This window comes from Excalfactoria chinensis, chromosome 8, assembly GCF_039878825.1.
Source record: "Excalfactoria chinensis isolate bCotChi1 chromosome 8, bCotChi1.hap2, whole genome shotgun sequence".
Lineage (NCBI taxonomy): Eukaryota > Metazoa > Chordata > Aves > Galliformes > Phasianidae > Excalfactoria > Excalfactoria chinensis.
Window position 1 is genome coordinate 18,805,311 of NC_092832.1, and position 13,701 is coordinate 18,819,011.

General features: G+C 41.1%; 1 protein-coding gene across 5 annotated transcripts in view; it reads left to right on the forward strand.

The window, feature by feature from the left end:
• The window catches only part of ST3GAL3 (ST3 beta-galactoside alpha-2,3-sialyltransferase 3), a 142,952-nt gene that overhangs the window by 33,942 nt on the left and 95,309 nt on the right, over positions 1 to 13,701 (forward strand). For all 5 annotated transcript variants that reach the window (XM_072343053.1, XM_072343054.1, XM_072343055.1 and 2 more), the window contains one exon: positions 3,211 to 3,253. In XM_072343053.1, the coding sequence (XP_072199154.1) occupies positions 3,211 to 3,253 (43 nt within the window). The remainder of the gene's footprint in view (positions 1 to 3,210; positions 3,254 to 13,701) is intronic.

The following is a 13,701-nucleotide window of genomic DNA, read 5'->3' on the forward strand; positions in this document are numbered from 1 at the left end:
GGGATTTACAGGCTCAGCCTCGTGGGCTGAGAAGGTGCAGTCTTGTTCTGACTCATCCATAATGTTCTTCTTGTGGAAGGGCTGATGTCACACCTTGGTAACGTGCTCATCAGGGCTGAGTTAGTTGGAGGTGCTGGAACATTTCTGTCTCGTACTCTCTGGCTCTTATTTTCCATTTTCTTCTAGTAGTCTTTAACCCACTGCAAATGAGGAGGAAGTGAAGAATATAGAAGAATGTTGTTGCCTATCAGCTAGCTAACTTGGTGAGTGAGGCTTTGAACAAGGTGATGAGAAGTGGCAGAAACCTTCAGGCTAGGACATGCATAAGTGCCAGGACAGGCTCTTATAGATGGTGTTTCCGTGGGAGGGAAGGGCAGGAATGGGACTATCCTCTTCCCCTAATGGGGGGGTATGATCAGCACAGCCCATCTGTTGTCATCACACCCTGATCATACTGTATTTTCACTGCAGTTGTATTTTGATTTACTGGGTCTGTGTTTTATTGTGTTTTAAATTACACGCATAACTCCAGACAAGAATTGCCTGTTCCTGCAGCTGGGCTATGTGCATTTTGGCTTTTTTCATGTATTTGGGTTTTTATCGGTCTTTTGCGATTCCAGACCACTTCCTGCCAGCACATGGACTGTACCTCTATGTGCTGCAGTCACTAGGAGCACAGTGGCCAAAAGGGACATAGCCAAATGGCACTGAGCATCCGTAACAGTTGATTTATGTTAAACATGAAGCTAACTTTGAACTCATAACTTCCAGGCTTCTAATGTTTTACTTTGAGGAGAAACAACATGTGATGGAGATACCTTTTCCAGCCAACAGTGATGCCATGACTTTATGGAATTACAGAATGGCTTGGGTTAGAAAGGACTTTAAAGGCTATCCAGTTCCAACCCCCTTTCCATGAACAGGGTTGCCAAACACTAGATTAGGCTGCCCAGGAAAAGATCAGGCTGTGAGTGTGCAGTGGCTGGTGATGAGGGCAGTGTTTCCTTGTCTGCCTCAGTTTGTGCCACTTTCCAGCCTGGGTCAGGAGGGGCTTGTGCTTCTGGGTCTGATGTTACAGCTTGAAAGGATGGACTGTGTCCTACTGAAAGTAGACAGTGCGCCTGTGCCTCAACTTTGAGACCAGCGATGTTGTGTTGTTATGGTTGGTATTTTATCTTGGAAAGCGACTTTCCTAAGATAGATGACTTAAATTTTACAAGATTGTTCTGTGTCTCTGTTAGTATAGTCATCACTGAACACGGGATCATATAACCAGCAAAGTTAGAGAAGACCACTAAGATCATCCAGCCCACCCCACCGTGCCCACTGACCACAGCCCTCAGTGCCACATCCCCAGGGTTCTGGAATGCCTCCAGGGACGGTGACCCCACCACCTCCCTGGGCAGCTGTGCCACTGCAGCACTGTTACTTTTGAGAAGATATTTTTTCTAACGTCCAACCTGAACCTCTACTGGCACAACTGAAGGCCACTACATCAAAAGTAAAAACATTAAACCAAGGGATAGCAAAGAGCAAGCAACAAACAAAAAGTAAATCTTATGGAAGGCTGAAGTGAGTGTATGTCAGCTGTGTGTAGAGTTTAGTATGTGTTTGTTTTCTGGTGCTTTGGTCGCAGAGCTTATGAAATGCTGAGTTAGCAGAAAGCTCAGGATGCTGTTATAGTTACGAGGTGATGCATCTCTTGTTGCATTTCCTCTAGTTGTATTTCTTGTTGGGAAGAAGTTGGAGTTGGGGTAAGAATGATGATGGGTTTGTCGGTGGTTTTCCTTTGTAAAATAAATAAATAAAATGGGTAAATCTCTGCTGTTTGTACAGATGGGTGTTTTTGGAAGGAGGAAGGGCTAATAAAAATTGAAAGCATGATTTTTCCCAGACCTTCCTTTGGAGGAGGTAGGATTGGACAGGAAATGATTTCTTGTAGGAGGAGTAAGGTGGGAGAAAACTGGAAGGAAAGCAACACTGGGGGGCAACACAACTTTCAGGATGTGGGAATTGGAGGAGGGAGACACAGGTGCATTTCTCATGTTGGGTACAGTGGGGATGGTGGGTGGCAGAGCAGGTGCTGGCAGGGGATGGATAGAACGTGCTGAGGCTGAGTGCACGTGTTGTGCAGCTTCTGTTAGCTGAGTTATGTGATTCTTCCCTTAAATCTGGAATTAAATCTTAACAGATTTGAAACTAATAATGCAAATTCTACTGACCTGCCCAGAGAAATCATTTTGTCTTTGATATGTGGCTAGGCTTTCCCCTTCTGCCAGTAAGTGGTGACACAGAGAAAGTTTCTGGGTAAACTTCAGAAGAAATTCCTGTGTTGTTTCATGAGGAACACAAACCTCTGTTTCCACTGTACTCTTCCTGAAAGAATGTGGGGATTTTTATTTGTTGGTCTGTTTTGTTTTGGTTTAATACAGCCTGAGTGATTGGGGGATTATCTGTTACTTTTGTGTTAGCTTTTACCTTGTCGTAGTGAGACCCAGCGGTCCTCAGTGTGAGGAGTCCCTGGAGCATGCAGTACCCGATAGAAGAAGGATGCTGCGCCTTTCTGGCTTTGTGTGTATCTAATGTGAATTCTCAGAGCTTAATCTGTTGTACAGAGTACTCGGTTTAAAGATGACTGTGTATGCAAAGATGGTGAATGCAAAGCTTACCTTATACAGGATTTACAGAAACAAAGTTTTCACCCTGAATGTCTCTGACTGTTCCCTGTTGAAGCCTGTTAAACAACACCACTTGAACATGATATGAGATTTTTTGCCTCTGTGTGTGATTCTGTCTTGAAGAAGGATGCTTGATTATGAAATCATGTGTTGGAACATGCAAGGAATCAAAAAACATGTGAGAGATCCACTGCTTCAGGACCTAGGACAAGTATTTGTCATAAAATTGCAGGCTTTGCTTCACTATTTTGACTAGAGATATTTCAGTTAATTCTGATCATTTCTAAGTTATTCATGGCCCAAATGCTGCAGTATTTGCTGGAGATTCAGCAGTGATAGTTTGGGAATACTTTTATGTAAAAATAATCAGTTATAGCAGCTGCTAGCAACTGGCAATTCTAATACATCTATTTTCAGTTAGAAATAATTATTGCCCTTCTGTGAAGACATGCTGCTGTTTTGTTTGGGTGCCTTTTGGAAAGGAGGCAGTTGCAGTTTTTATAACGCTGTGTCCCTTGCTTTTGTTTTCCAGAGTATGACAAACTGGGCTTTCTCTTGAACCTGGACTCAAAATTGTGAGTATGGCTCTATCTTCTTTGTTTCTGTAGTTACAGATTTCTGTTGCAAGCAACCCTTATGTCACTTGGGTGGCTCACTGGAGTATATGGGACTGCCACGGCCTTTGGCAGCCAGGCAATTAGGGCTTCATGGCTTACACTGTGCGAGCTGCCTTGGATTGAGGTTTGCTATCATTAATTTCTTAATGACTTATCAAGAAGCTATGAATGTCCACGTGAAGCCATGCCTGCCAGTCTGCTGTAAGTGTCCTATCCTAGACAGGCATCTTCTAAATGAGAGGAAATGTATAAAAGAAATTGAAAACAGGAGGAATGTCTGTCCTCCTCTACAGTTTACTTGAGATGTTTAGAACTTTGATTCCTTTCCATTTGTTTCTTTAAAAAATGGGTACTACCGTTTCTGTTTCTAAAATGGAGCTTGATAGGAGTTAGCAGGAGTGACAGAGGAAAACTGAAGGATGAAGTTCTTTGTGGTTTTTGCCATAATCTGTCGAACTGAACTGAACCTCCTAACACTAGGGGTCACCAGTGTCTCTGTTTCTGAGGTCAGTAGACAGAGAAATTTTGTCATCAGGAGCAAAAAGACTATGAGAAACTTGACCCTACTGCCTAAACGACATTGAGGCAATCGGTGGCTTTTAATTACTTGAGGATGCGTCACCTGTATCATGGATCATGTTAATATAAAAACATGTCCTTAATGTTTTAAGGAGTTTCCTGTACTCACTGGGTGTAACATCAAAGTTTTGAGTTTAGTGCTAAGAGGGTAATTGACTTCTGAATGAACATTTTGGTGTTGGTAAGAGAACAGTGGCTTTGGGTTTTTATTACTCTGGCTATTTTTCTTTTTGTTAGTGACTGATGTATTGAAAATGCAACTCGGTGACTTCCCTCACACTTTTGATATACTGGGTTTGGATATCATCATCCTGTGCTGTGTCTAAGCTACAGTTTCTGTTGTTCCTTCTCCTTTTCTGCTGTCTTCACTGTCCTGTTCTGTTACTTCTAACAAATCTCATTGAGCTTTCTTTGACTTCATACCTCTGTTACAATCTTTCTTCTTTGCTGACTTCTCTGCTTAGGTTACAGCTCTTTGAGATGCAGCCTGTTCCTTCTTACACTTCAGCGTGAAGCCAAGTGAGGTTTTTACCTGCTGGAGGGCTTCCAGCATCTAAATATTTTTACAAACAAACTCCCTGTGATAAAGGCTGTCTGTTATCTTCGATTAAAAACAAGATTTTTCATTGACTGCCACATAGGTGAAGACACGTAGCCTTAGGCTGGTGGGTTTTTGTTCTATGGAAGTGAATATGGCCCTGCTTTGGGAGTGGACCTGCTGACCTGCAGAGATGCCTCCCAAGCAGAACTGTGCTGATCATTTTCACTAGCAAGAGAGCATACTTACAAGTCAGAGGAATGTAATGGTTTAAAACGTGTTATCTCTGTGACTTTTACTCAAGATCATACAATGGCAGAAGGACTTTCTGGTTAACAACAACTTAGTCAGAGAGTTAAAAGGGATAATAAGTTCTGCGCTGGTGACTTTATTGGCAGAAATAATTCAATTATGTCTGTTGTGATATAATCGTTCTGGTGGAATTTTGCCAGAGATCATAACTTTATAGAGTTGACTTAATTGACAGCATGTGAGAACGTCGTGTGACTTGAAGCACTTGGGGCAACAATTAGTTTTCTCTCTCTCTCTTTTTTTTTTTTTTTTTAATCTTTTAATCTTTCATTTGTTCCAAATCTGTTCCTGGCTGGTTGTGTTACTTAATGTCATTTAAAGTGCTGACTTGGAGGAGTAACACTTTCTACAAAGATAGATTTGCAATAAAACTTAAATGCTTCCACCTGCCTTTTAAATCACGATATATAGGGGAAAGCATTTGACAGAAATGAATAGCAATAATAGTAATAAGTCCACTTACTTTTGCATCTTTCATTTTATTTATTTATTTCATTTATTATTGCTTCATTATCCTTTACCTTGACAGTACCCAAGGCATACTATAGAGATGCAATGCATTTTGTCATGATTACAGCAATGTGATGGTTTTGCTCAGTGGCTTTCTTTGAGTTTGTAGATGCGGTAAGGAAGACAGATTTATTTGCTTGCGAAAGAAAGTGTCAGAAATACATAGATGTTTTCTTTGGGAAGTGTTTGTCTGATGCATGCCTTGCTACGGGATTGGGGATCCCAGCTGCTGTGACCAGGAATCTCATCTGGAAGGGGATGGGAAGTTCTTAAGAAATGGAAAAGATGGGTTCTGACCAGAAGTCTTGTTACTCTGAGCTTGTCAAGAGAACTTCAAGAAGAAAGCTGCTTCCTTTCCACTGCCCATCCTTAGGCTGACTCTGCACTGGGAAGCCCTTTGCCTTCTAAAAGAGTGGGTAGTTTCCAGGTAGGGATTGGTAGTGAACTGCTGGATGAATGGAAAGCTGCAGACATCTGCAGGCAGGATGGTTTCTGAATTAGTTTTTCTCACAGTCAAAATGATCCATGAAGCTCCTCAGGACCAGATTAGTGAAAAGATGTGTTGCAAAAGAAGCTGATCTTTTAGTTTTGTTTGTACCAGCCATAGCATCATCGCCAAAGCTACAATACCAAGCCCAGATATGCTCAAAGTACACAAACAGGCTGATGGAATCTTTTTCTCCCAGGTGAGGCAGTTTCCCAAGCAGCAGAGCTACATACCATTTTGAAAGCTTTAAATCCAATATTTACTGGTTGTGTAGGGAAGTGCACTTATATAGAAACAAATACATTCCAATTCACAGGTCTTAATCCTTTTAGGGGTGACCGATTTCTGAACAACTTAGGGCCATCAGTCATGTTAGTGAGTCAGTCAGAGGATTACTGGGTGCCACCAAGATTTGCAGTTGCTTTCTAACATCTGTGCTTGGCAAAAGGGCTGCGTGCTTTCAGTACTATTAAATATTTGTATTGTAGGAGTTCTTTGAGGCTGGCCAGGTCCAAGAAACGGGAGTCTCATTCACTGTGGGCTCTGAGTCATGCTCTGAGCAGGTTCTATATTTGCACTGGGAGTAAGGACAGTGCTGCAGGAGGATCAGTGTATGATCATGAAGTTAATTATAGATGGTGTCTTAATGTTCATTCAGTGACGCCTGGCTTAAGATTATGTGGTCCTTCTTTGGTTTATCACTTTTCGTATTTGGTTTAATGCTGTTAATGGTTACTTTAAGTATGCCTTGGCATGTTACAAATGTAGGTTTGCTTGCTATGGCACTTGGAAAGATCTTTTTTTGTCATAGCCTGTGTGATCTATGGGCTGTTCCCTTGCGTTGTTGCCCTCGTGCTTCTGTACTTGCTTTGCATGCCTGCATGCCATTCTCTTACTCAGTGCAATGGAAGCTAGAGTCTGGTCACACTGCCACTTCTGTCCTCATTTCAACTTCATCCTTCTAAAGCTACTTTCAGAAATACTTTATCCAGAAGAAAGCCCACCCTGAGTGATGGCTGTTCTCTCCACCTGCTGCCGTAGTCAGCGCTCAGCATTAAAATCTCAGCTGATGAATGGTGGAGGAAGCATCCCAGGCTTTGATGTTTTTTTCCCCTAGGGAAAAATTACTAATGTGAATAGTGTGAATGTCTTGGTGAGTGATAGGGAATGTGCGTGAGCTTACTGCCGGCAACTGGGACCACTGGAAGTGAAAACAAAAGTATTCAGTTAGTTAGATAGTGGATATTATGTGTTAATTTGAGAAGGTTCACTTTTTAAATAGGTAGAATCACAAGGAAAATAAACAGCTAGCCCCTCCCAATTAGAAAATGATTGAGATCGTTATGGTTGATCGCAGTAACATAATGCTAACGTACCTAATAGACTGTGTTCTTACAGTATATGGTATGCAGTTTATATTGCATAGTTCTGGGATTTGTAGGCAATAATGAAAGTGAATATTTTTTTTCCAATGTGCTCTGTGCACAGTAGTGTCTTGTGCTGCTATTCACGTGTTTTTTCCAGTATTACAGATTTGAGAGATGCAACAAAATTGTTTGAATATTTGTGATAATTTCCAGGTTATCCTCAAAAGCAAAAGCAAAAGAAACGGAGTCTTTGTCAAATAAATAAATAAAAATGAAAGCCAGAAATAACAACCTTCACCCTGCAAACTCAAATGAAACTTAATCTGGTCTTTGAAAAGACCGTAAAAGCGGAGGGAGTTGGGGCTGGGGGGAGACACAGATTACTTCTGTTTGTTGAAATTTCTTTCCTTCAGAGCTTTAATAACGAAGAAGAGAAATAGAGCCCCTTTCCCTCACTTTGTTTCTGGAGTGGGAGGTTGCTTTGAAGGTTCGTGTGTGTCCATGTGCGCTACTTTGCCATTAAGCACCGTAAAAATAAGCAATGAACTTGCTGGAATGCCGGGCTTTCTCTGTGCCTGGTTCCCCTTCCCATTTATCTGTATTCATTTCTGCAGTCCTTGGTGTGAGAGTAAAGTCAAGCAGGCAGTCACCAGTGAGGGTGATGGCTGTGTTCTGCCGACCATCAGGTGTGCCTATGCTGCTTAATGTACTTCACGGGGTTGGTATTTTCCTGACACTCGGTTATTTATTCCTTCTTCATTTCAGACTTTTTTCCTTGCCTTTCAATCAGTGACTTTCTACTTAATCTCTTCCAATCTGTCCTAATTGTTGGAGCGTTTCAACTGTTTTAAAACGAATCCTAACTATTCACAGTGATTCAGTCCTTGGGCCTTTTGTTCACCACATCAAACTTCCCATGTGTGGTTGGGATCTGAGTGCTATCCCACTTTGTTTGTTCTTCTTAGCTCATTTCATTTCCATTTCAATTTTGGTACTTTGGAATTCTTGTATGAGTTCCTAACATGTGTCTCTTTTATCTGACTTTGGGACTCTTATATTAGATGCAATGTCAGGAGATGAAGAAAAGAAAGATGTTAGAAGTCAGGAATACAGATATGACTGAATCATGACTTGGTTTGCTATGTGCAAGCAAAGTTTAAAAACTTAACATTTGGTGCTTTTCAAAGAGCCTGTTTCCTGAAGCTGGAAGTAATTACGAACCAAACTATGTGGGAAAAGAATGTAAAGCAAAAAATATGAATGGCTGGGCATTGCTTTGAGCAGTCTGCACCAATAAGTCCATGAGGAAGAAAGCTTTGTAAGAAAGAAAGAAAAACATTCACAGAAAACCAGTTTTACCTACAAGTGAAAAGAATGGTAGTGTATTTACAGAAAAGGTCAAAGTGCTCAGTAAATACATGGGCTCTTGTTCTGTTTGGATGGGAAAAAAAGTGCTTTCCTCAGCAACGAGGGCAAGGACAACAGCAATTCAAGCAGCAGGTACCTGAGTGTTTACACTCTAACATTGTTATATCTGGACAACGTTTTTGCTAAAGTCTTTAAAGAAGTAGCTGAGGACTTTTTGGACAGTTAATAAATCTTCCATCTCTGGGGAACTCCATATTCTTGGCAGAAAATTGATATTCAGATATTTTAAAGGCAAAAACTGATGACTCCGTGAGCTTTTCAGACCTTCCCCACCCCTCCATTTGTTTATTTTTTAAATTCTGAGCACAATAGTGGTGGCCAATATGAATTTACACACACACACACACACACACACAAAGCATTACATATAGTTCAAATTGGTATGCATTTCTTGTTTGTTGGATGGGCTTGCTCTTCAGGTGAGCATCCACAGAGACAACTGGTAGGCGTGATTCTTTCTTCATACAGGCAACTTCACAAATTTCTGTTCATTGTTGTTTGAAGAAGTGTTTTTGGAGTTGTTGCTGTCTCAGAAGGGTAGTTTTACTCTAGATGCCACGCTGACTTCAGGAACTGCCTATAAGCTCACAAATAGTCAGGAGTCTTCCTATTTCTTTATTCTCCTGGAATAACATTGTATAATAAACCAAATTCTGCATTTTTCCTCCAGATATCTTCTCAGAGAGCAGACCAGTTCAACCAATTACTTTTGGCTAACGTCTGCCCTGGCTGCAGAATATCTTCCTACTAAGGCATTCTTACTCTTGGAATGTGTTCTGGAAGTTGAATAAATGCACGTGACTTGAATGGATTGGGCTGTCTATGCATAGATCGTTCTCAAAATTCAGAAAGTTAAAAAAGTTAAACATTCTATGCTAAGATTGTTAAGGGAATGTCCCATTCAAATTCTGATTAGTTATACATCCTACTGCAAGGAGTAAATTCTCCATAGAACCATGGGTTTTGGTATGAGTCTGCAGTGCAACATCAGCTTTCATCACCATGTTGTTGATGATTGGGTGTATAATGGAGCAATGTGGAAAGAGGTTGCTGCCTATCCCAGATCAAAGGAGTCACAGGCTTCTCATTAAACTGATGCAAAAGTTGCCTCTGCTAGAAATCCCTAAGGTGTGGATTTACCAAGTATCTTATCTTCTGCATCTGCCGGATTTGGTGTAGGCACTGCTCTGCTTCCAAAGAAATCTGCTTCCTTCTGTTTGCCTTGAGAAATATTTTGGGGAATCCTCATCTGCCCTCCCTGAATGGCTGACTGGAAATTGTGTGTATTCTGTCAAGGGAACACTCTAATGTTTATCAAGCCTGCCTCTGAAGCACGTCGCTCTGAAAAGCACTCTTGCTGTGGTATCTAGACACACTTTAGTTGTCAGCTCATCATTTGTATTGTTGTGTCTGGCGGTGAGGAGGCTTTATGAATGGGGTGAATGGGAAGAGACAGCTTTGCTCGACCTGCCTCTGAATTTGTCTCCTGCTTTGCTGCAACTTGACCAGATATGTCAGAGCTGTGCTGGTGTGTATGTGCTAAAAATTAAATGCTAAGAATATGTAGCAGATCATCAAGGCAGGGGATGGATTGGTAGAATAAATGCATGGTGATTTCTTGCTTGTTGCACTTTGTAGCTTTCCTCTTCTGAAGATGTCAGCGTGGTACTTAAATTACTTGGTGCATGTTTGAGTCCGTGGCATGTCTTTGATACAGACGAGTGAAGACAGCTTTTCTCAAAATCACTTCAGAAAGAAGAGTGCAAAAAAATTGAGGGCCCCATGGTTATATATAGCATTTTGTAAAGCTATGGCTAAACCTCGTTCCCCGATTGCGAAGTCGTCTCTTCATGCCATCTAAAGTAATCATTCACTGATGAGCTTTTTTCCCCTCTCCATTTCAATCCAGACTAGGAAAGAAAAAGAAAAAATGAAAGTATGTATTCTGATTCTTTAAGAGGAATTAGTTCTTTATTCCAGGTCATTCAAATAAAGGTTTAGGGAGCAATCTTTGTTGCCCTCTTAAAAAAAACAAATCTAGATTCACTACTGTGTAGCTGAGAGATTCTTCCAAGTGGGATTTATTCCTCTAGGGCTTGGTTTCTACCAGCTGCATCTGAAATATGAGGGCCGCTAAGCACTGTGAGTTACTCTGAAATCAACTGCTCCCAAGGTTGGTTGTGTAATGAGATGAAATGAATGGAAGAGCAGTCTGTGGGCATGTGACACTGAGGGACGTGGTCAGTGAGCATGGTGGAGCAGGTTGGGGTTGGACTGGGTGATCTTAGGGGCCTTTTACAACCTTGGTGATTCTATGATTCTAGGATCTTCGAGGTCTTTTCCAACCTTACTGGTTCTGTGATTCTATTCTATGAAATTTTTTGGAAGTAAAATTTGGTGATTAAAACCTTAGTTTAACTGATTTCCTCATTTGGTGGTTAAAACTGCTAACCTGCTGAGTTTTAACAATCAAATCTACTAACCTGTAGTATCCACAGACTTAACTGTGATTTCAGCTGTGATGCTTCGGGAAGTTTTAATCTTCTTATTTTTTTTCAAGCTCTAGGCTTTGGAAAGCTATCTTTGTTTTCAGAGGTACTGACTCCTAAGAGCAGTGGATTAATTACTGTATTCTAATTGGATTGAGTTATTAGTTTTCATCCCCATAGCACTTCTTGGTCTTTCCTAGACCTGCACTGCTGGATTCGTTACACTGCAAATATGAAAACACTGTTCCCAGTCCAAGGAAAGCATTGCCTGCTTGTAGATATAACAGATGAGTAGTGGTGATGAAGACAGAGTTATACCAATAAAATTATGACATTTGAATTTATCTTCTTGAATTCTTTCAGCTGGGCAAAAATGGTGAGCTTTATTATTTTCCATTGGAGCTTTAATTAGCTCATCTTTTATGGCTATTGTGCAAACTATGAGTGTTTGGAGGTATTTAAGTGGAGGACTGCAGCATTTAACTTGCTGAAGTTTTACCAATTGCATGTTCTGACAATAGGGAGTGTTACTGTTCCTGAGTTTAGAGGAAATTGAGACCCTGCTCTTTAAACAGCTATTTCAGGGAGCGTTTTGAGTAGGAACTTCTTTGCTTGCTGAGTCCATTTGAATAGATTTGCTTTTTCCTCTCTGCAGCTGGTCTTAAAGGTAAGCTGGAGCAGAAGCAGAAATTCTTTAAAAAAAGAGAGAGAATATATTTATTTATTTTTTAAAAAAACACAACAAAACAAACAAAAAAAAAAGGAGATCAGGAAATCAATGTTTATTACTCAATTTGTCGAGGAGCAGGCTGCATAAAGTCAAATGTAAAACGTGCCATGGACTTCCCTTGGATCTTTACCTGCGTCCTTTGACTCCGGTTTTATGAACTGCCTGTTTGATGGTTGAAAAACTCCTTTTTAGCCTGGCTGTTTCTGACTCTTGTCTGCATGAATCCTAACATATTGGGTATTTTTGGAGCTGATAAAAGGTTATTTATCCAGAAGCCTCAGGCAGGCTACTGGATTCTGTGTCTGTAGGAGATGAGGCCACGATCCAGACTGCCTGAAAAATAAATGACTTGTTGCTTTATTTCTTAAGGTGTTCATATGTATTTAGCACTGTTGAGACGCACAGAATTGCAGGGGTTGGAAGGGACCTCAAGAGATCACTGAGTCCAGCCCCCTGCTAGGGCAGCTACCCTACAGTATGTTACAGAGATCTCATCTGAGACTCCTCCTTCTGCCTAGTGATCTAATTCCAGGATGGGGTTGTCTTTTTATGTCAAAGGTATGGAATGGAATTCAGTAAGGAATTAGGATCCTCGTGCCTGTTTTATGAATGGAAAACTCTTGTGTTTATGCAAAGATGGCATTTCACAAAGGGTGGGTGACGTTGCTGCTTATGTTAGTGGTATTTTCCTTCCAGCGTCCCTCTGTCTAGTGGGTATTTCCCAAAGATAACGCTGATGTTCTGTCTTGCCTTCATCCAGGGCAAAGTAGAAGTGCTGTGGGTTTTGGTGGAACGCCTTTAAAATGTTGTTTTCCTGAGACAGTTTAATGTAACCTAATCTTCTTCAGCTGGTGTTCTTGAATAGCCCAAATAAATAAATAAGCGTACTTGTTGGTTTTCTGTGCTGTTAAGAAATTAATTTCACAAGAAGCCCCAGTTCTTGGTGGAGAAGCAGAACAGGACATTTCTTTTAGTGTGCATCATATCTTTTTTAGAAAGAGGGATTTGAACCATCTCTCCTCCTATTCAGTCATACAATATCCTTGAAGAATTTGCTTACATACTGAAGTAACATTTGAAAATATTTACATCTGTTTAGCTGGCTGTAGTGATAGATGCATTTCCTGTCTCTTTCAGTGTAAGCATTCTGCTTTTCCTCTTCTTTCTACCTCCTCATTCCTTCCTTTTGTTTGTTTAGTTTTTCCTCAGCTGGTCTAGAAAAACAGCAAGTGTCACATGATCCGTCCATGTAATCCTTTTGAACCAAAGTTTGGAAACTCTTAACAGAGATATAATCAGAGTTCCTCAAACTTCTGCTTTTTTCCTATACCGTGCTGCCCTCCTGTTAAATAGGGAGCAATAGGAAGGTCTATCAACTCCCCTTCCTTCCTTAAATGCCTTGAGCCCGAGGAGATGCCACTTGTCAAAATGACATGATGATCATGGTTCTGTTTATTGAACTCTGATGTGCAAACATGCTTTTCAGTCCCCAGATGTTACTGGTGCAGGGGAATTAACTGCTATGTATGTTAAACCTGCTTGTTATTGCTAATGACCTCTCTCCCTCTGTGACTCAACAATATTAGCTGAAGGAATGTAAAGGAAGCTGCATCCCCAGCCCAGCTGAGGGTGCCCTCCCTTGCCTTTACTTGGACTGTTATGCTTGCCATAACAGCTGGCAATCTGTGATGGGAGAGCTGATGGCACACTTAGGCTGCATCTTCATTAATGACTTGGTTTGGAGCAGCCCTGTAATTTTGGAACAAATCCCATACTGTACTGTGTACTAGTTGATTTCATAAGCTGGTCCTGATATGTAGCCCTGAACACATCTAGAAGGAAGTAAACTGAAAGCTTTATTCCAAGTGCCTATGAAATACACCAATATTTAACTGGGACCTAAGGGTCCACGGGGATGCTTCTGGCCTACATTGTGCCCTGTCTGTGATGGCTGCAGCTGGCCCAG